We start from the raw sequence: 22,487 nt of genomic DNA, 5'->3' as shown, positions 1-22,487 counted from the left end.
GAAACAGAAGGCTGTTCTGTAATGATGTCTACTTTCTCTTGAAACACGCACCATTTAATCAGTCAGTTCTGGTAGTTTGCAGGTTTCCTTTTTTTCCTTTTTCCTTTTCTTTTCCTAAGCAGCACTGTATGACTTGGCATAAAATAAAGGTGAGAGTAGCTGAAAGCACTCAGCTGTCCCTTCTAATGCACTAGAGCTTCACTGTGCTACACCAAGATATTGCAAAGCAAATACAAATACAACGTGTTAGTATTGGCTTCCAGTTAATTGTTTAAAAGCAGTAATGCAGCTGTTAGGCCAGAGTTCTAAATGACCAAAGATTGTGCGCTTTAAAAAGGTTTTTGGATGGTGTGCTTTTTGTTAACTAGTTGAGACCAGAACTTTTAGGTTGGTCTTGTTTGAATGTATCAGTCAGTGGTCTGATTTCAAAAGCAGTGAGGGCCATCGTTACCATGGTCTTAAAATCTCAGTGTCTGTTGCAAATTCCTAATCAGAGGCAGGGGAGACTCTGGTATTGATAAATGTGATATAGATCACTAAAGAATTATTTCAGTATGAAAACTTCCCTTTGCTTTACAGGAACTGCATATGGTTACAGTTTTTTAAGTGTATAACATGCCTCTTTGCGGAGACCCTTAGAGGCCATGATGTCTATAGGAATTAGATAAAACTGAAACCTATTGTGTAATAGCTACACTCACTCACTTGCACTTCTTTGTTTCTGGCTTTCAGATGTTCACCTTCTGATGTTTGAATAGGTGACTTTTGTGTTTCCAGTGTTATTTGCCTCACATTTTATATCAAAAAGTCTGTTTTAAAGATTTCTGAACTCAGTGAACACTCAGCTTAGCATGAAGTCTTTTTTCTGAGCAGTGGAATTCTGTTGTCCATCTTCATTGTTTAAATGTCTGACAAAATTCATGCTTTTAGGTCTTATTTGATACTTAATAAGCCTTTTGTAACCCATCCAGAAGTCATTTGTGAACCTTGGCAGTTTCAACAGAGGTTAACACCCATGAGAGCTGTTCTTAGCCTGCAGCTCTGTAAAGCCATGATGCCAACAGAAATTTTCTCACCCTGTACAGCAGAGATCCTGTAGGAGAAAGGAATAAGCTTCCTTTGAAGACATATGGAAGCACAGATATAATAAACTTGACATATTTCTAAGGCTTCCTTGCAAGAGAGTCCTGTGTTGATGACTTTGATTTAGTGTTACTGTTCATTTCAGTTTGTTTTCTGTAGATGAGGAACCAAGTATCACACTCACAGGTTGAAAAGTATCAAGCTTATGTCTGTTTTGCTGTCATCAGCCTGGCAGGGGAAGAAAAGCGAACAGATTTAAAGTGAATAAAACACCACAAAATTAGCATCTCTGCCTCCACTTCTCCTTCATAGTAACCTTGACTTACACAAAGTCCAAGAAAAGCAAATACAGTGGGGAAAAGTAGAATATTTTTATTTTGGAGGCAGGAAGAAAACAATAGAAGGAAGAAAACACTTTGTAGCAAACAATGAGAATTGGAAGATGCTATTACAGGGAAGCTGTGTAAATATTTTTTTCCCACTTGTTTGATGTTGGTATAATACAGTGTTGTCCACTTGAACTCCTGACACAGAAGTGATACATGCCTGTGTGTCAAGTTCAGACCACACATACATAAAGCCAGAAATTAGTTTCTCCCCTCCATCACTACTTTGAGCTTACAGTCTTTCCTGTCCTCAAGGCTATTTCCAACAAAAATTACTGTCAACATCAGAAGCATCTGTGGGACAAGTGGATGTGTAAACAGCAGGGTTTTCCACATCCTAGTGTAGATTCAGATCACTAAAATGGGCAGTAAGTCTTCAGCATTCTTCCAAAATTAGTAACCCAATCTTTTCTTTCAGAGATACTTTCATTGTGGGCAAGGTTGCATTCTCTGCCTACAAGTCTACTCTATCTGACATCTGTCCATCAGATGCAGGCAGCATGTGTAAATAACATACAACAAACGTGAGTTTGCAGTAGAGGCTTTTTATTCTGATCATTGCCACTACAAGCTGGTAGGACACAAACCATACCTGTCTGAATTTAAGTCTTTTATTTCTCTGTCGGTGGAAGGCAAAGGGAACTGTCAGTATACTAGGCTGACGGGAAAATCAAATGTTTTTGAGGGTGGCAAGAGTAAGAATTTAATGTTGAGAGAGGCTAGGTTGGAGATAGGAAAGGAGCTTGAAAAGATAAAAAGATGAGGAAAATTCGTTTATAACTTACTAAATCAGCTTGCATAACCTGCTGACTTGAAATATCGCTGCCAACTTTGGCTTTTTTCCTCCATTTATGTGTCTTTTCCCTCACACTGAACAAAAAATTGTTTTAATTTTAGAGATGAGCAAGATTTGAAGCATTTATAATAAATGATTTGCTGGACCAGTACAAAATCATACAGTAGTGGTTTTTTATACTGCACTTTAAATAATCTGAGCCCCTTTTTACACAGTAAAGCCAAGTTCAAATTAGTCAAGAGAACTTTATATTCCCAATATTTTTGTTAAATATTCCAGGCAATAGCACAAAACACAGATCTTAAAGACCGGTTATGCAGAATACATGCCGAATCTATGATCCTTGATTCAGCATCTAATGCAAAATCAAGTCCAGATTTGGTGAAGGTAGGTATGGATTTCCTCTTTCAGTGATGTGTATTCCTCAAGCCCTTATACCTAGACAGTGCTGCACAGCTGCATCTTGTCCTGTTCTTAACATCTTTGCTATGGTGTATTGTGTTAGTAAAACAAGTCCGCTTTTGTGGTTATGAGTCATTTCTGATGATGTACTGTGTAATATTTGATTTCAAAGACTTCCCTGGTGAGCAGTTTTCTTGAGCACACTTCCATTGCTTCTTGCTACTGGTTCCTGGTGTTCTCCCTTGCTTCCTGCCTGCTTCCCATTCAGCGTGAGCAAAGCTGCTGCCTTGTTACTCTTGTACTACTGTTTCTCTCCCCCTTATTCCCTTGTTAATTTTCAACTTCTGTACTACTTTCTGTTGCCTGTTTAAATATTGTTAGCCCAAACCAGTGGCTAGCAGTGTGGATCATGTAAGGCTTAGAATAACTATCAGACATTTCCATGAAAGGGTCAAAAATATGAGATGTACAAGAGCACTTCCTGCCATTTAGTTTTCTTTGTGTGAAGACAGGGAGTCTTCTACGTACCCAGTTAGCCAATTGGAGATGTACTGATTTTCAGACACTTTTTTTGCTTGCTGCAGAATGCAGGTGAATGTGGTATATTTATAGGCCATGGGATCTAGGTGTTAATAGTGCTAGTGAGGGAAGCAAGAACTGTGCTATTTCTGATGGATTTTTCTCAATGTTAACTTGTACAGAAACTTCTGCTGTAGTTGTATTCTAAATCTCCCATTAGAACTTGAGTGGATGTAATGCTGGGGGTTTTATATAACTTATTATTTCCTTTTATTTTTAAAGACCATTTAGTCATTCCGTCTGCTCACTTCTGATTTAGTTCTGTTTTAGTAGAGCTGTGTTTTGGTAATATTTAGCTGTTCAGGGCTTTTTTGGTGGTGGTTGTTGGAGCTTTTCTTCCTATTTGAGGTAGTTTTAAGGTAGTTTATTGTTCTAATGCCTTCTGCTTTTAATCCCATGAGAATTTGAACACCACTTAAATTGTTATCCATGCAAGCATTAATCTGTTGTTTTTACTTTCAGGAGTTCTTTATTTCCTTATTTAGTGGGAGTCCTTTCAATGATAATAGATTCTGATACTTGTTCTATGCAGTACACACACACACAACAAAAATAGCTTTCAGAATGTTCTTTAGAGATTCAATTCACAAATTCCTTCTGTCCTTGTTTGGGATGGAACTTAAGGATGAAATTTCTTATACTGGAGAAGTTTCATTTTGTATCTGTGGGAGGACTGTGATCCAGCAATGCTGCTGTGAAGAAGACAGGGCTACTGCACAAAACTTGGCTCTAAATGATACATCCGGTGCTGTGATAGACCTGTGAAAACTGAAGCAATATAAACTAGTATCCCAAGCTTTTGCATAAGGTGAAGTTTAGTTTGTTTATTGGGCAGTTTATATTGTTGTTTATCATGCCAGAGTGGCAACATGAAAGAAGACAACCTTAAGCTCTCATGTGATAGATATAAAACCTGCTGTTCTTTTATGAGCCTTTCCTGCTCACTTTCCTTCTCAGATTCAGAATGCTATTGGAAACATTCCCAGTAGCAATGCCCACGTATGTAAGATTTTTTTTTAACTTGTAGGCTAGTGTAACTGCCTACCCACAGAAGAGGCAGTGCTGAGGCAATGCTGAGGTTCCTCTTCTTGCTGCTGTATCAGAAGTATTCATAAAAAAAAAGGCTTTTGTAAGGTAGCAGTTTGGTTTGTTAACCATCTCACCGTTATTAGCGCATAATGAATAACATGCCATACCATAGTAAAATCTGCCAGCAGAAAAGCTGTGAAAGAAGATTTGTCGGTTTGATTATAGGCTCGTCAGAATGTTCATTATGTTGTTCTGAAAGTAAACCACTACACCTCCTGCAGAATTGCCATAGGGCAGTCATGGTTACAAGTTAGTAAAGCATCTCATGCAGAAAAACTTCAGAGCAGCTTATTACGCTCCTTTGGGTCAGCTAGTCCTTTTCCTTAGCATTGTTGGAGTTATCAGGGAAAACAATAGTGCACGATATTCTCTGATTCTTTTACTGCATCTGTAAAATGAACCAAGCCTCACTGGTCATCCCACCTTTGCTAGGCCACCTTTTGGGACTCTGCTTATGCCAGTGATCTATAAGGCTCCCATGAGAGGAGTTACCAAGATCTCCATGGCAGTCAAACAGGCCAGCAGCAGCAAAAGCCATGTACTGTATATGCACCGGGCTTTTTTTTCCTTCTCTTTTTCTTCCCTGTGTCCTAGTTTACTTTGGTTTTAAATCCCTCTTTGAAACACATGCTACTTTCACTAAATTGGAGAGGAGCATGTGCAATCTTCTCCCAGTGTTTTACAGCCCTTTAAGTGACTGGAATTGCATGCCTGAATGCTGTGTGTTGTGCTTCTCTTAAAACTTTTTATTTCTTTCAAACAGGAAAATTCAAGAGAAGAGAGCAGAGCTCTGGTTCACCAGGTCTCCAATGAAAGCAGACTCTCTGTAGCTGACTCTCTCACTGAATTTTTTGATGCACAGGAAGTCCTACTGTCTGCTAGCTCTTCAGAAAATGAGGTCTGAGCATTGAGATCGGTATCATTCTGATGTAGTTTCTTATCTGCTACTTGACCTGAGTGCTAACTACACATCAGATGACTGCCAGAAAATGTCAGTTTTCAAAGCATTTAGAAGCTAGTATGTTGCCTGTATTTATTTGGTGTCATTGTATCTTCACAGTAAAACATAACAATTAGTATGGAGAAGTCTTATATGCAATTGAGGCAAACGGCCATTAAGTAGCTAATATGCAGAAATTGCATATATTGTCTGCCTTTAGTCATTATACAGGTGCTTAAGAAATTGTATTGTAGAAATATATTCATAGCTGTCCTCCTGGTAGCTGTAGGTACTTCGGGGCTGATGTCATGCATACTGAAACTTACTAGCTCATTTAGCTATTTCAGACTCCATAAAAACCTTGGCTTCCAATATGAGCAAAGCCTCCGTAGCTGTGGGGCCAAGAAGATGAAGCATGTCTCCACTAAAAGGATAGCTGAATTTTCAGTGATGGTGATCTCTCCCAAACTCAGTTGTGTCTTAGAAATTCTTAGTACTTTCCTCTGATACTGAAACACATCTTAAATAGTTCAAATCCATTAAAATAATAATTGCAGCAGTAAGTAACAGTTTTCATGTGTATATGGGGTTATGGTAGTGATTGATTATTTTGCTTATTTCTCCACCACACACTCAGGTATCAGATGATGACTCATATGCAAGTGATATCAGTGATAATGTCTCAGAAGATAACCTAAGCAATGACATAGAGAGTGAAAGACAAACTTTAGGTAAGTTCAGTGTTTTACTGCACCATGCTTATTACACCATGTTATGAGAACTTTCTCTGTTTATTTTTGTTTGGATTTTTTTTTCTTCTCTTGCTAGAAATTATTTGATGTTACAGGTTTTGAAACGTAAACAGCCTGTGTGTTTTTTTTCTCTTACAGCCTCAGATTGGTTTAGAATAGCACATTCTGATTAACCTGCATAACAGAGCCTAAGTACCATTGATTAAGCCGCATGGTGGTTCTGTATCAGCAGAGAAACACTTATTTCCTTGGCTGCTCTGGTGCAACTCCCGCTCCTTTTCAGTTCCTTTCATGGCTACAGGATTTTTTCAAAGTAGCAAGGCCTAGCTGCTTGCTTTTTTTCCCCTTTTTTTCCAAAAAGTAATTTTCTTCATGTCAGTCTGGTTTGGTTTTTTTTTCAGTCTGCAATTTAACCACCGCATTGCAAGATCTGTTGGTTTTAGTAGAACTCCGTGTTTAAAGGAACTTGAGAATAATTACACACTGGCAGGCCTGGTGTATGACTGTAAGGATTTCTTTTTTGCATGTTTTAATCGTGATAGTCCTATTAGTACATATGTTTATTAAACTTTCTTGCTAATTAGAGACAGAATCAAAAAAAGAGGGAAAAGAATTGGTCATAACAAACTAATTGGGTTTGTGCCTTCAACTCCCTTCAGCTAACCACAGTGTTCTTCCCACTTTATCCGTATATATATATATATATATTATCTTCACAAATGCTGAATGGTGATTTCTTACCAGCAGCTGTTTCCTGATCATCTCAAAGGACCAGTGGATCCCTATGAACTTGGGTAGTTTGATATGTCTGGAGATCTGTGGTATTCTGTAACTGTTTAAAATTAAGACTTTTTTTGAAAGATAGTAAAAAATTAAAGATTGACTTATCTCATGACCTTAGAAAACTGTGCTAGTGTGGCTATTCATCTTCTGTAACACAAACTATTACTGAAGCTTTTCCGTGTTAGCAGCACTGCCACGTGCTTCTGGTACTTGATATTTTTGTGCTTTGGGCAGCCTACCACTCATTAATACCAAACTGGATGTCTTTCTCCTACAGGGCTTTAGCTGAACCATAAATTGTGGGATTATGATAAAATCCTCTGGCTACTGTAATGTAGGAGGTCAGACCAGATGATGATAATAGTCCAGTCTGGCCTTAAAAGTCATTGAGTCTAGCTGGAGGTCAGATGTCTTAATCTCCTTCAGTATTATTGCTGCCTATTTGTCACAGCTCTTAACAAACCAGAACTGCATGGGCTTTTCTTTTCATGGGGGGTGGGCAAACTTCACTGGATAGAAAATACGGTATCTGAATACATTAGTTGTTTGTACACTCTGTTTTGTCACTGGTTTACCCTAATTAATAGGCTGGTCCAGGATATGTAGTTCATTCAATTAATATTCTATATAATATTTTAATCAGAAACTGTCAAAGGGCATAGCCAAATCCCATTTTGGAGAGCTCTTTTGAGCAAGGATAATTTTTTCACATTTACCTCCTTCTCCAGAGATGCACTCATTCCTGAGGTATCTGAGGGAACATCCTTCTTTTTGGTCTGTTCTGTTATTAAATAAATTCTTCCAAGAGGGAAGTATAGGAGGCAACCTCTTAACAGTATAATTGTTTCAGGTAGATTTCTTTTTATTATCCATACTGCCCGTGCCATTTTTATGCAGAAAGAAAGAGATAGGCAGTAGACTTCAAATAGTTCACCTGTCCTCATTACAGTAACTTGGTCATATGTGATATTAAGACTTTTAGATTGTGAGGGGCAGGAAAGATGGAAACTTCTTCCTCAGAACTTTAAGGCTGTTGATTACACTTGAAAACTTCCATCTGTGGCATACGCCATACATGGCAGTGATGGAGAAGTTAGCCCTTGTGGTTTTCGGTCACTTTGGAAGCACTGCTGGTATCATGCTTGTCACTGGACCAGCAGAGGAAATACTGGTTGAAAGAATGCATTTAAGGGCAGTGATTCTTTGGCACGTGTAGCACAGTGCTGCCCAGTGATGTATTAACTCCTCCCAAAGCAAAGCTGTGTGAGGAAAGACAGGTGAGGACAGGGGTTGACACCCGAATGTCTCCAGACAGTAACTATTTCTCGATTAGGAGCTTCCCAAGTGCCTCTAAGGATGTTGAAAGATAAAATATGTTCTTGTAGTAGCAGCTGTATTCCTCTGAAATGAGACTGATGCACAGTTAAGCAATGTAATCACTTCAGACTAATGCCTGTTGCAGAAGCTTGTAGCTCCATTTTGATCCTTTGACAAATCATTTTATGGCACGCTTGGAACTATTTATCCTGTTCCAGTTGCTTTGAAATGGTAACACAGACTTCAGATATTCATGTCAGGGACTCTTGACATGAGTCTTTTCTTTTTTTTTTTGTTTTATATCTTCAGCAAACACATAGCTCCACAGTTACATCAGCTTTGCCACCTTTACAAGAGGCCAATTCTTCCCCAACATGTGGGTATATCTAAAGCTATTTTAAATGCTAAGTGCTATGGGGAGCACTTTGGAAAAAGCCTGCGTATATATACATCCATGGTGTGATAAATTTCCCTGCTAGAAGTATTCAAGAAAGTAAAGATAGGTAGGAACTGTTATTATGCTTGGAACAGTAACATACGTTTTGCCTTCTGAGAAATGTCAGCTTAATTGAAGCTCTGTCAAGGAGGGAGGTTTTCTGTCCCTGAAACAGATAGGAATCCATCTCTGTCACAACTTAATTACAGTATTTACTCTTTCAAATTCAGTGTAAAGCCTAAGCCATTCCTATAGCCTGTAAGGGGAAGGGAGGTAGTTTTCTATGTATCTTTTGTACCTGGCATTTACCTCAGTTAACGTACAGAAGTTTAAAATCATATTCTTAAATTTATCTTTTTAATAAGAACCTATCTTCAAACCACAAATGAAATACTTACATGAATGAATTGTGAGGGTAGAAGGACCTTTTGACAGAAAAAAGATGTTTGCTTTTTAACGTATGCTTGCAAAGGGGATGAAATCAAGTAAATAGTGAATTGACTTCTTGTGCCACTTGCTTCCTTTTCAGACTGTATTTCTGAAAGTGGAATTGGATGCAGTTCTAAACGGAGAACATGTTTACCAGCTCCATGTCCTAATACAAGTAACATCAGCCTGTGGAATATCCTGAGAAATAACATAGGAAAGGATCTCTCCAAAGTGGCCATGCCTGTTGAATTAAATGAGCCACTTAACACCCTTCAGCGTCTCTGCGAGGAGCTGGAGTACAGTGAACTGCTAGATAAAGCAGCGCATATGCCTAACCCATTTGAACGGATGGTAAATATGTTATTCCAAATATTTAGTAACATTCAGCATAATTAGAATAGATTAAATATAAAAACAATCTACCAAAGAAGTGAGGATGTTCTGTTCTGTTTTTTTCCCAGCTGAAAGGCAGACTCACCAAAGACCTATCCGTACATACTTACATAACCCCGTTTTTTTTACTCTTCTGCATGATCTCCGTTGCTTTGTCAGGAAGTCTCTCTCCTCGAGTACCTTGTTGTCCTGCAAGGTTAAACAGAGAAATAATTTAGTTCTGTTTTGCAGCTCTTACTCTGTAAGATTAGGGGGGACTATGGGCTAATATACTTCTCTCTTGAGTGTGACAGCTACAATATCCTTTATTTTTTAAGGCTGTCTAATCTGGTAACACAATTGTGGTGGATCTTCCAGTCCTACCCTACTGTGATATCTTTATATTGACTAAATGAGCTCTATTTGTTTTATTAACTGGTTTTGTGAAGTTTTGGGGTTGATCCAAAATGTTCAGGATCCCAAAACCAGGGAATATGAGTGTATGCTGGGTACAAGAATGGTGTCACCTTCTGTCAGTGCAGAACCCTGAATTCAGCATTTGGCAAAAGAACAAGAGAAAAATGCATTTTGATCATTCTGCTTCCAGGTGCACAAGAGCTACTTAATATATAAGCCCATAAATAAAGAATTAAAGGCTCTCTAAATTCTCTTAAATGGAAGCTATAGATTGTCCCTTAAATTGAATTAAGCCTTTTTAAATCAATATATCTTAACATGAGATTATTAATGAATGTAAAATGTTATAAATACTGTTTGAAAAGCCTCTTGCTCAATTCTGACATTGTAAGGGTTACAATTTGGTGTCTGTTCTCAAGACAGTGTGAGTATTCACTGGGGATATTTCCTGAGGTTTTCATTGCATAGCTTTTCTTGTTCTTTTGAGAACATATGTGAAAAGGAAGAGGAAATGAGCAGAAGTTAGTTGTTCATACAGGAATGAAAAAAATCCTTTTCCCTCCTTCCCACACCCAAGCATCTGGAAATTACCTCAGGCTGGAGTATTCTTTGCCTTTGAAAAATTCCTGAGGCAAAACTAATGCTAGCTGTTGCATAGTAATTGCAATAGCTCATAAAGTAGCCATTCTGAAGTGGATTCAGTTTGAGAAATTGTGAAAGGAGAGCATCTACACTTTCAGAAGATGGGGAAAAGGAAATTAAAAGGGAGAAAAATGGTACAAGAGAAACCTGAATTGAACAACCCCAGATTCTAATTCCTCAGGTGTAGGAGGAATTATGCTTGAGTTGACTGCAAAAATTTGGGAAGGTTACCTGTGTCTCAGTCATAATCAAGAACAGTTTCATAATTTGGTAATAGCACACAGTAGGTAAAAGGCAATTCAACTCAAACTGCATTATAAATAACAAACTTGGTGAAAACCAAATTCCTGTGCCATGTTTAGGAAAAGGATAGTTGATAGATCCATAGAATCACAGACCATAGCTATAAAAGCCAGTTATAATACAAAATCTAACAGTGATTTTTAAGGTTACTGCTCTAACTGTTGGAGAATGCTAAACTGTTTCAAACGGCTTTCAGAAATGCTGGTTTCCATTGATTAAATTTGCAGTGTTCGACCCTAATAATCCCATCTGCAGACCAGTGGATGCCTTTCTGAAAACTCAATTCTCTTAACGTGTGAGCTAGTGCTTAACTTGCAAGAGGCATTCATGTTTGTAGATTGCAAATGATGGGAAAAATACAGAATCTGAGGTCAGGATATGACCTAATTTTTCTTTCCTTCTGTTAAATCAGAATGTATAGAAAAAAATTGTGCCTGGCTGTAGAAATGAATTACTCACAATTCCACGTATGTTATTCCCAGGTGTATATAGCTGCATTTGCGGTCTCTGCATATGCCTCCAGTTACTACCGAGCTGGAAGTAAGCCATTTAATCCTGTGCTTGGAGAAACCTATGAATGTATTCGTGAAGATAAGGGTTTCCAGTTCTTTGCGGAACAGGTATTGTATGCTGCAACCCTTAGATTTGCTACGTGATACACTGCTTAATTCTAAATGCATGGCTGGAATCCTCTGGAATTAATAGCAAAATGCAACACTACTTTAACCCGAGGCCAGCAAAAACTCAAGGGACATTGCAGAATTATACATGAAGGAAACTGTATTTTGAGGAAACTCTGCTAATTCTGGGGTGGAGCATAACAACCAACAGCTGACACTCGAGCAGCAAAGGCTGGCAGGCTGCCTACTCCAGTAACTAGATAACTTGTTTAAATAGAGTGCAATTCCCCATGCTGAAATCTGATCATGACTGCATTTACATTCTTGTCATTTTCTTCTGCGTGTACTGTATCTTCACCTATTTAATGTCTTCTTTGATAACAATTATATCCCTTGTGTGAGTCAGTCAACCACTAGTATTTTCTGTGGTACCATGAATATTTCTGCTTTCTATCCAAGTACTTTTGGGCTAAGCTTTTCAAATCTGGTACCACAGCCTAGTAGGTGAAGGATGTATACATCAAGGTCTGAGTGTTTATGAATAAATCAGTACAAAGGCTGCATTTTTTAAGAGGAATTTTAATACATGAGGGGATTTGGGCTATTAACTATCATTCCAATACAAGCATATAAGTGATGTGATATATGGAGTGGTAAAGGTACTATAATCATATGGGGTGGAGGAATATTAGGAATGAAGGGCAGCATAGGGGGAAAGACATTTCATGCAGCTTGCAAGCATTAAATATTCCTCTTTTCATCAGGAGCTGTTGCTTATTGCTTGTGCAAGCATTTTGATGCTTACTCTAGATAATGCGTTAGCGCAGGTAGTATGTAATTCATGGAATAGATAGTCAAAATATAGGAAAAAAAACCCTCAGCAGAGATTCTGTTCTATTACTAGAGTGAGTTTAGAATAACTCCACTTAGCACTATGACCTTATTCTAGAATTACAACAGTTTAAGTAAGAGCTAAATTTAACCCATGAATTATAGTGACATTTGGGGTTAATCTGGCTGCCGTGAGAGTGTTGCTCTTGGTGGATTAGGGCATAGCTGAGATTAATTAGTTGTCCTGGGTTCAGCTGTAACAGTTATTTTTCTCCTTCTAGTAGCTGGTGCAGTGCTGTGTTTTAGCTTTAGACTGAGAACAGTGACGGTAACACACCGATGTTTTAGTTGTTGCTCAGTAGCTCTTCGGCTGATCAAGGACTTTTCGTCTCTTATGCTCTGCCAGTGAGGAGGGGCACAAGAAGCCGGGAGGAAGCAGAGACAGAACACCTCACCCAAACTAGCCACAGGGATATTCCATACTACAGCACATCATGCCCAGTATATAAACTGCGGGGAGTCACCTGGAAGGGACTGATCGTTGCTTGGGTCAGGCTGGGTGTCGGTCAGCAGAAAGTAAAACTTCATTTGAGCCATGTAGGTGCTTAAGAAATTGAATTCATAGTGGGAAGTAGCAATTGGACTTGAAAATAAAGTTGTCTTTGTCAAAAGAACAGTAGGCATTGAACATCAAACAGACAGTCCTGGTCAGTTGTTGTGTTCAACCAGAAGGGTGAATTTACAGCCAAGGAAGAGTGGTGGCTGCTTTCACTTTGTGCAGTTACTTCACTATTTACTGTTTCCTTCTAATAGTCTGCACTGTGTATTCGTTTATTTACTCACAGTCCTTGCTTTGCTGTTTTGGTGGTTGCGCTAATTCATGTATGTGCTATTACTCAAAGCTGATAAAATGCAGTGTGTATGGATAGAGTTTAGCACCTGGGGTGTCACTGCAGCTGACAGGGGTTGCTAGATGGAATTTGACTTCTCCACCCATGCACTCCCTCAGGGATTCTGATTGCTGCCTCATCCCTCATAGTCAGGGTTTTGTGGGTATTTGCTATACAGAAGAATTTATCCCTTTGCTTATTTTATTCTTGTCTGTGTGCTCAAAGTGTGGCTTCTGTCAATATATTAAGAGATCCTAAGGGTAAATATAATTATCACCTTAGAGACCAGGTACAAAATAAATAGTTCGATTTTCACTCAATGAACAAAATTCACAGGCCTTTTAAAATAAGTACTTCTCATTTCTTTCAAGGCTTCCTAGGTCTCAGTACCATATTAATCTCACTGACACCCCCTTCAGGACACATCTGCAAAGGGAAAGTAACCGTTCAAATTGTAAATGATATATATGAATGAAAAATTATGGAGAAAAACAGAAGAATCCAAACTGAAATGACTGCTCAAGTGTTAATATGTCCATCTTTTTTTTTCCCCTTTCACGTCTTGCTATTAGGTCAGTCACCATCCACCTATTTCTGCATGCCATGCTGAATCTGTGAATTTTGCTTTTTGGCAAGGTAACTCTTCAGTCTATCATTTACTTCTACAGTGTTCAGAATATTTTCATTGTATGTCTTACATGAGGCACCTAGAAATTTGGAAAATGTGAAATTCCCTGCTTAAAGTGTATTAGAATGACTTTAAGAAATGCTAGCTTATACTTACTTGCATGTCTCTTGCTTGGATCTTCTGCCATTAGAAAAATATTCAAGTTTTTTAAATAACATTGATTATTCTCATGTACAAATAACTGCATTTCTTTGAAATCAGATTTGTTGAGGGGGATTCTTTAGTAAGGAGGAGTTGTACCTCAAGCTATCTATAAATCAAACAGTGTGAAAAACTACAAGTTAAATCTGGAGCCTTGGCAGATCGTGTAAACCTCTTCTGAAAACAATATCCAAAAATGAGCATAACAGCAAGGATAAATATATTTACCTTGTCTTTCTCTGCTGACATTATTACAGTACGTAAGAAATTGTGCTGCTTGACTCTGAACATTGTGTTTCAAAAGGAGTGCGTTGGAGCTTTGTTTGCTCTGTGATGCTGGTGAAGATGTCAGTCACAGTGCCTGTGTGGCTGGATATTTTTGGAGTGTATACAGAACATAACTATACTTTTAACTCAGTTAAAATCCTTCACCCAGTGTTTTTTCAGTCGGCAATGTAGCCATATTATAACCTTTAATTCTGTTATGACTGACTCTGCTGGCTTGATTAGAGTTATTACAGATGGAGCCACACTGAACAGGAATTGGAACTCTGACATTAGTCTGGGTTTCATTATTCAATTTAATTCTTTGTTTTGTAAACAAATACAAAGACACAAGAGTCCCGTTGATGGCAAAAAAGCAGAGCTGACCAAAAATTCATTCAGTAACTGAATACTATATAAATAAGACTGGATATAGCAGCCTGTCTTAATAAAACCTGATGAATTCCAGAGAAGTACATGCTGTCTGTAGCTTATTCAAATTCCTCTCATTTGAAAGAGTTCTTGAGAAGTGACTTTTAGACCTCTGTTACTTCAATAATCCATTATATAATGAGAAAAAAAACAAACCCAATCCCATGTTCTAAGGTCCACAGCATTATTTTAACACTTTTATTATGATGCACTTTGTTATTTTTCATTACTTGAAAATCAAATAGAGCCCAGAAATAGATATATTCACCCATGCCTATGACTAAACTGTCTTTTTCTTTCCTTTTCCTGTTTCAGATGTAAGATGGAAAAACAAATTCTGGGGAAAGTCCATGGAAATTGTTCCAGTTGGTACAACACATGTAACTCTTCCAGCGTAAGTGCTGCAGCTGTGCATTGCTGCTCACACATAGGCACAGACATGCTTGTACACACAGGAGCCACAGTTATGCAGATGAGACCAAGCTATGCTGTGCTGTATTAGACCTTTGGAAGAATTAGTGATTAGGATTTAGTTTAAAAAGGAAGGGGGCGGGGGGAGGGGGGGGGAGGCAGGGAATAAAAGCCCTCACCAAACCAAAAACTGAAGCATAAAACAGAACCACTGACTCTTCAGAAGGTTATAAAAACCAAAAGATGAAATAGAAAACATTACTCCTGTGTATCTTGAATAAAAGCAAAACTGGGAGTTTCATACTTGAGTTGAATTTCAAGCTTCATGCATTATAAACTCACAGGGACAAACTGCATGGTAAAAGAAGCTATGGGTTTCTGGGAGAGGGTGTTGTGGCTGTTCTTGTCTTTTGTACCTAGATTTGTACAGATCATAACACCATGGGGTCCTGGTTTGTAGGTGAGGCCAATAGCCATCATCACTACGTAAATCATTACAACAGAACCAGTTGTGTATCTGTTGTTTATTATCTAAGTAAGTAAGCAGCCACTGTAGGTAAGTGTTGAGTATAGTTTAATTAAAAACAAATAAAATCTGCAGTGTTCCTGTGCAGGCTTGTCATAGTGCTCATTACAGATCAACCAGTAAAATCCCTTAAGGAGCCTTCTGGAGACAGGATTGTTGTCATAGGGTTTGTTTTTGAGAAGGTGTGGGGCAAGAACATGAGGCATTCCAGGGAAAAAAAGTGGTTTTGTGGGGTTTTTCTAATCATGTTCTCTACAATTATTTTTGTTTTTCCACAAGTTGAGAGTTCATTTGACCACAGAATGAGATTTTTCTTGTGTGTATTTTTCTTACAGTTTTAAAGACCATTTTGCATGGAACAAGGTGACATCTTGCATCCATAACATTTTAAGTGGGCAAAGATGGATTGAACACTATGGAGAGATCATCATCAAAAACCTCAATGATGACACTTGCCACTGCAAACTGACTTTCATAAAGGTAACCACAGCAATAACCACAGCAGTGTTGGCAGTGCCTTTTCTAACAGACGCAGCAGTGTGTGGATGCTCTGCTGAAGCTCAGTACAACTGCTTACGAGCTTTATTTTCCTGTATTTCTCTGTAATTACTTGTGGTTCTTTGAGACACTTTAACTCTGAAGGAACTGCTGTTCACTAGATAGAGCCAGATAAGAAACAGAAGCAGCAGCTTTCTCGGGTGATTCCAGTGGAGGTGCGAAAATGTATGAGGAAATGGAAGGAAGAAATATGATGAAAAACTACTGTGTGTTTGATGAGAGAGGAAGGCACAAGGTGTCTACTGACAGTGGTTTACCACATGCCTGATGATAACCCATTGGCATGTGCTGTAGTTACATTCATTCACCAGCTATAGAACCAGGGCTTAGGCATGGTGCTTCACCCAGCGCTCTTTTCTAGCCCTTTGCAAGTTTTCAGAGGAGTTTAAGGGATAGGTTGTGGTGTTAATAAGCTTTTGCTTCAGTACAAGGCATCTAATACTGCCCCTAAAAAAGGTAAACAAATTACATACAGTTCTCAATGTTAGTATTTTAATAAGCTGGTTAATAGTACTAACAGTAGTTGTTTGCATGGTGCTACTGACATGGCAAAATCACTCACACTTCATCTCTTATGCACCTTTTTTCCTCTTGTTCCTCTTACTTCTAGGCAAAGTATTGGAATCCAAATGCACATGAGATTGAAGGCTGTGTCATGGATAAAGCTGGGAAAGTTGTGCATCGACTCTTTGGGAAGTGGCATGAAAGTTTATACTGTGGGACGACTTCATCTTCAAACTGCATATGGAGAGCAAGTTAGTGATCAGAATGGATAATGTGCAGAACTTTAAGATCTGCTTAAGTTTATTATTTTCATCTCTTTATTAGGCCCCAACTTCTTGTTATTTCTATGTCAAATACTGGATTTTTGTCAGCACTTAAAATTTAGACCAGGAGAATGCCTAATTTATCTTTAATAATACGGAGAACTTAATCCCACGGCTTCCTGCATTTTCCTCATTCTCCCTCGTTTTCATATTTGGGCATGAAGTGGGTATTGAGGACCCCAAAAGGAAGAAGGAAAAAAAGGAACAAACCCTCCCACTTCCTGTGTAGAGAAGTGTTGTGTATTTCATGTATTAAACATTGGAAGATAGCCCACAGTGCTCAGTTCTGTAATGACAGCCATATTTGAACTTCTCCCAGACTTGTGGGGTTTTGCCTACTGTAGTTTGAAAAAAGCAGTATGACAATAACATGACCTTCTGTTTAGAATCATAGAATTGTTAGGGTTGGAAAGGACCTTAAGATCATCTAGTTCCAACACCCCTGCCATGGGCAGGGACACCTCACACTAAACCATGTTACCCAAGGCTCTGTCCAGCCTGGCCTTGAACACCGCCAGGGATGGAGCATTCACAACTCCCTTGGTCAACCCATTCCAGTGCCTCACCACCCTTACAGTAAAGAACTGCTTCCTTATATCCAATCTAACTTCCCCTATTTAACACGTTATCCCTTGTCCTATCACTACAGTCCCTAGTGAAAGTCCCTCCCCAGCATCCTTATAGGCCCCCTTCAGTTACTGGAAGGCTGCTATGAGGTCTCCACACAGCCATCTCTTCTCCGGGCTGAACAGCCCCAACTTTCTCAGCCTGTCTTCATACAGGAGGTGCTCCAGCAGAGAGAACAGAAATCTGTTTTGTTGCAGGGCAATTACGAAGCATGATGTTGCCTTTTGTCCCATCATTAAAACAGTCATATTCTCCCAGAGCTGAAACTGTGGTTTGTAGAGGAACAAATGAGTGAGGGGAGCTTGGAATTTTCCTCCTAAAGATAATAGTATTTAATTAGGATTCTGAATTTACTCTTCTTCTGTAGATCCAATGCCTAAAGGTTATGAACAGTGGTATGGATTCACTCAGTTTGCACTGGAGTTAAATGAACTGGACCAGCAAGCTAGGTCATTACTCCCATCCACTGATACGCGTTTTAGGCCAGACCAAAGGTAAGAAGTTTTAAGTGTCTTCCTCACGTAGTTCTTCATCTTTTGTATGGTCACTTTACCCTAAGCTCCAGCTATTTTGTGCAGATACCAGCAGTGTGTTTCTATTTCTACATTAATGTTCATCTGAAAGAGACATTTTAATCACTTATCAGAGATGGTCTAGTCATGATGGACCAGTGTTTCCTAAATTGGCTCTTCAATGCCTCTAGATAACTACCTTTCAAAAAAATATTAAAACTTCAGTACTTCAGGTATACAGTATACAACTGGATGTTGAGTGTCCTGTGTTTGAATAGCCAAAAACTGAGGCACTTGAAACTTCTCTCTGCAGTGGAATTTCTGCTGTTTCTAATTTCCAAGTAAAAGAATACAAAATTACTACACCTCTGAGCTTGTCATGAGACTTACTTTTCCTGAAGCGCTTTCGGATGGTGCAGTTGCCTACAGATGTGGCTGTTCATCTTTCAAACACTGTGAACTGCCTGCTGCAAAGATTAGATTCTGGAGCTCTAGAGGACCTGGCAAAGATGGGGAACATGAACACCAATTGTCTCTCTCATCGCTGCTGGTGCTACAGGTTTCTAGAAGAAGGGAATATTGAAGGAGCTGAAATGCAGAAGCAGAGGATTGAGCAGCTACAGAGAGAACGACGGAAGGTGCTGGAAGAAAACAATCTAGAGCATCAGCCTAGATTTTTCAGGTACTATATAATAAGTAACATGTACTACCATGTATTGCAATTCTTGTTATAGATCTGGTTCTAACCTGCCATAAAGCAGGCTCCATTCAGTGGGATTGCCTTGTGCAGAAGTCTGCAGAGTTGGAGCCTTTCATTTCCAGGGCCATTTTTGGACATGTTTCCTCTATTTTATGGGGCACTTTGTTTCTTCCTGTTGTAAATCAATTAACAGGGGACTTCAGCCATCGAAAGTCAAAAAGGAATGCTAGTGAGGACATGGCCTTTGACCTCCCGTTCTGCACTGAAAGAGTTGGAGCCTAAGTGAATGTTATATGGGCCTATGTATCATAGTTAACAAATCTGGGATCATAGTTTTTTTTCTGGATACATAGGTAATGTATTTTTGAGGAACACAAAAGCATTTAAAATAGGTGCAAAAAGGGAATGGCTTAGACCACTAGATGTGTGACTGGCTGGTGAGCTAACTCACCACATCAATCACACCTACTAAAGAGAAGTAACTGTTGCTTCCAGCAGAACAGAGGCAAAGTCTAATACTTCACAATTGTATACTCACAGAACTGTGAATAAGTGAGGATTTGAATCCTTCCAGTGATGATTTGAAAACTGAAATTTGTGCTGTAGATTAAATTAACAGAATACAGAGTTTAATTACTATATAGCAGAAGTGTTACCTGGTGTTAGAGAAGATACGCTTTTCAGTACTGATTTCTCTCTTCAACAAGTTACAACCCTTGATTTAGTTTCAGAATAGTTGTTTATTGTGTGAGAAATGTTGCACACTAGATTAAAAGCAGACTGATTCTTTCAGGGTAAGGTATCTAGTGCAATGAGCTCTCATGACTGAGAGCTTATAGGCTGTCTTTATGCAGTAACTATGGCAAGCCATCTTTAGAGAGGGAAAAGGAATATTTCCACTTATCCACACAAAGCTGCCTTTGAGACCATGAAATAAAACGTGGACTTTATTTAGTTTTGGGTGCTAAGCACTGGTATGTGACAGTGCAGAAAGTGTGTTGATCTCAGCTGAACACTAGGCTGCTGAGGTGCTATCTTCAAGGCCAAGTGCAGACATACAGTTTGACTCTCCAAGCTATACTGCCCTATTTGAAGGCTGCACCTGGTTTGTGGGCTAGATTGGGTATTTTTGCATAGTGCTACATTGCATTACACAGCATGGGTATGGAAAATATAAGCTTTACATTTAAGACATCTGTTTAATCTTTAATAGGAAATCCAACGATGACTCCTGGGTGAGCAATGGAACCTACATGGACCTTAGAAAAGAACCTGGCTTTTCCAAACTGGACAATCCTGTCCTCTGGTGAAAGAGGAGCTAAATGAAGCTATTCTGTGCTGCATTCTTGGATCCAATTTAAAAGAAGTATATATAAAATATACCTATCTATAAATATATCTATATATACACACACACATATAATATATGTGTGGGGTGTGTGTATGTGTGCAAGTGTGCATATCTCCAGAATTGTTCTTAATTTAGAATCCAGTAATTCGTTTCCTTTACTCTATTGCAGTGATTGTTTGAATGTATAAGTAGCCTGAGTTCTTTTTATAAGATATTTAATAAAATAATACTGAATGTTAACAGCAAGAGGGAAAAGAGGAGCTTTTACACTACTTTCCAATGTGTAATAATGTCAGTTCTGAGTTAATGCCTTATTGAATTGCAGTGGAGACAGTGGCATCAGCAGTACTCTAGCTGTGCTGAGAAATCAGAGTGCAAGCCTTAGTAACTCAAATTGTAGGTAGGCTGCCACAATTCAATAGTTAGTTTGGCTGCCTCTGGGCTGGTATAAATTGCTAAAACAGGATGACAGCTGGTGTTGGAAGCTGAGTACGATCTTTTGCTGCTTGTACAAAAGATTTAATTAAGCTTTTGTTTCTATTAGCTTTCTTCTTAGCATTATGGAAGAGGTAGTTCTGAGCTTACATCAGTGGTTCTACTGCCTTATATGTAAACTGTACCCAGCTAAGTGTAGTGCTAGAACTTCAGGATTCGCCAAAATTTTCCACTGGGAAAAAATTCCACTTTAGATTTATAGCCCCCAACAGGGCAAGAGGAGGAGATCTTTTGTGTATATACTGCTTGAGCACTGAGTAGACAAAGAAGCTCTCTTTTTCCAGTAAATAAAACCTATACAGAGCACGAAATCCTGTGCTTCCATAGCTTCATTTGTTTTTATTAACCTAAAAATTGCACCAGTAAGACTTTTTAAAAAGTAAGCAAACTGATTGTTTTAAGCTAGACATTTTTTCTTAGTATTTTGATATTTTCTACCTCTTAAGAAATAAACAACATATTTAAGATCTTATATTTAAAAAATGACCATCTGCCTTATGGAGAAGTGTATGGAGTCTTTGATCTTCCTCTGTTTGTTTGTTATGTTCAGATAAATATTCAAATGTCTTGCACTAAATCAGTTGCATCCCTTTCCTGTAATTTCACACATATGGCTAGATTTGTGAGACTACTGAACCATAGGTCAGAAATTCAGCAGGAAACAAATGTAGCAGAAGTTGCACTTTTGAATGAAGATTATAGAGATGGGCAGTGTTCTTCATTTTTCCATCAAATCACAATGCCACAATTCCTACCTGTCTGCAGTTCACACCTGACCCATGATTCTTCAGGTCTGTTCTATGAATGATCTGTGTACCTCTCTGGCAACAACACGGTTATAGACTTGTCACCACCACCACCACCCCTCTTTTCTTTTTCTTACATGCCACTTCAGTAACACAAAACATAACCAAATGTTGGCATGTTAAGACTGGCTTATGACTGGAACAACTAGACATGGCATGGATAAGGTAGACTCCTTGGGGGGTAGCAGCTTTGAAAAGCTTGCATTTTACTGTGTGCTGCATTGTGCTAAAGAAAACCCATTCAAGATGGATCCATCTGTTATATGTAACATGAAGGAAATACTATGAAAGCTTCCATTTTAAACCAAATCTGTGATGTCAGATTAGATGTATATTTGAATTTTGCTTTCTGTTACCTTGAAACTCCATATTCTTAGGGGGAGATGAATGATTTTTCACTATTTTTCCCTTTGCCTAGGAACTCTGCCGCACTATCATTTCTGTAACTTATTACCAAAGAAGTCAGCATTACTCTTTCTGTTTAATATGTCTTTTAAATACTTGACTACAATCCAGCAACTTGCAACAAGGCGAGCTTCACATTACTATAAAGACAAAATCTGGGCTTTGATTCCGAAGGAAATCTTAACTTCTGGGGGCTGTTTGGCTTTTCAAGGAAAGTGAGGATCTCTTCGTGGCTTGTTCCCTTCCTGTGTTTTATTCTTGTACTATCAAAATATGGCAAAGAAATGAGCTGATATTTGTAATTATCCTTGCTGTCGGTAGTTACCATTTATACTAAAACTAACATTCATTTAACAATAAATTAGGGTTTTAAATAAAAAAACTTTTAAGAAAGGGAACAATATGTGGACAATGCAGTAAACTTGTTCATCGTCATATTTGGCAGCTACTGTGACTACTGTCTGATCTGATTGCTGGGTTTGTATTTTCTCTGTATGGGGGGATTTCCCCATACTTTGACAGGTGAACTAATAGTTGATAGCACCTGAAATAAAAGAGTTAGTTGCCAAAAGGCACAGTATTCCCATGCATTAAAATCAGCAGGTTTTAAATGAAACTAATCTCATATTTGGTGGTTTTGATGTTTGGGAACTCAGACTGGCAGTGTTGCCATTTAT

At 38.6% G+C, this 22,487-nt stretch overlaps 1 protein-coding gene across 4 annotated transcripts in view; it reads left to right on the top strand.

Moving 5' to 3' along the window:
* OSBPL3 (oxysterol binding protein like 3) overlaps nucleotides 1-21,086 on the top strand; it is a 100,270-nt gene extending 79,184 nt beyond the window's left edge. For 3 of the 4 annotated variants that reach the window (XM_062622558.1, XM_062622559.1, XM_062622557.1), the window contains 12 exons: nucleotides 2,545-2,652; nucleotides 5,099-5,233; nucleotides 5,913-6,006; nucleotides 9,093-9,343; nucleotides 11,209-11,346; nucleotides 13,640-13,703; nucleotides 14,908-14,986; nucleotides 15,865-16,009; nucleotides 16,698-16,842; nucleotides 17,909-18,035; nucleotides 18,613-18,735; nucleotides 19,967-21,086. In XM_062622558.1, coding sequence (XP_062478542.1) covers nucleotides 2,545-2,652; nucleotides 5,099-5,233; nucleotides 5,913-6,006; nucleotides 9,093-9,343; nucleotides 11,209-11,346; nucleotides 13,640-13,703; nucleotides 14,908-14,986; nucleotides 15,865-16,009; nucleotides 16,698-16,842; nucleotides 17,909-18,035; nucleotides 18,613-18,735; nucleotides 19,967-20,063 — 1,506 coding nt within the window. In that variant the 3' untranslated portion in view covers nucleotides 20,064-21,086. The remainder of the gene's footprint in view (nucleotides 1-2,544; nucleotides 2,653-5,098; nucleotides 5,234-5,912; nucleotides 6,007-9,092; nucleotides 9,344-11,208; nucleotides 11,347-13,639; nucleotides 13,704-14,907; nucleotides 14,987-15,864; nucleotides 16,010-16,697; nucleotides 16,843-17,908; nucleotides 18,036-18,612; nucleotides 18,736-19,966) is intronic. The other variant, XM_062622560.1, reaches the window with a different exon arrangement.
* The last annotated feature ends 1,401 nt before the right edge of the window (nucleotides 21,087-22,487 follow it).

This window comes from Pezoporus occidentalis, unplaced genomic scaffold (assembly GCF_034315485.1).
Source record: "Pezoporus occidentalis ecotype Australia unplaced genomic scaffold, CSIRO_AGI_Poc_V1 ctg243, whole genome shotgun sequence".
Taxonomy (NCBI): Eukaryota; Metazoa; Chordata; class Aves; order Psittaciformes; family Psittacidae; genus Pezoporus; species Pezoporus occidentalis.
The sequence above is the reverse complement of the archived record's forward strand: the minus strand, read 5'-3'. Positions and strand labels throughout refer to the sequence as shown.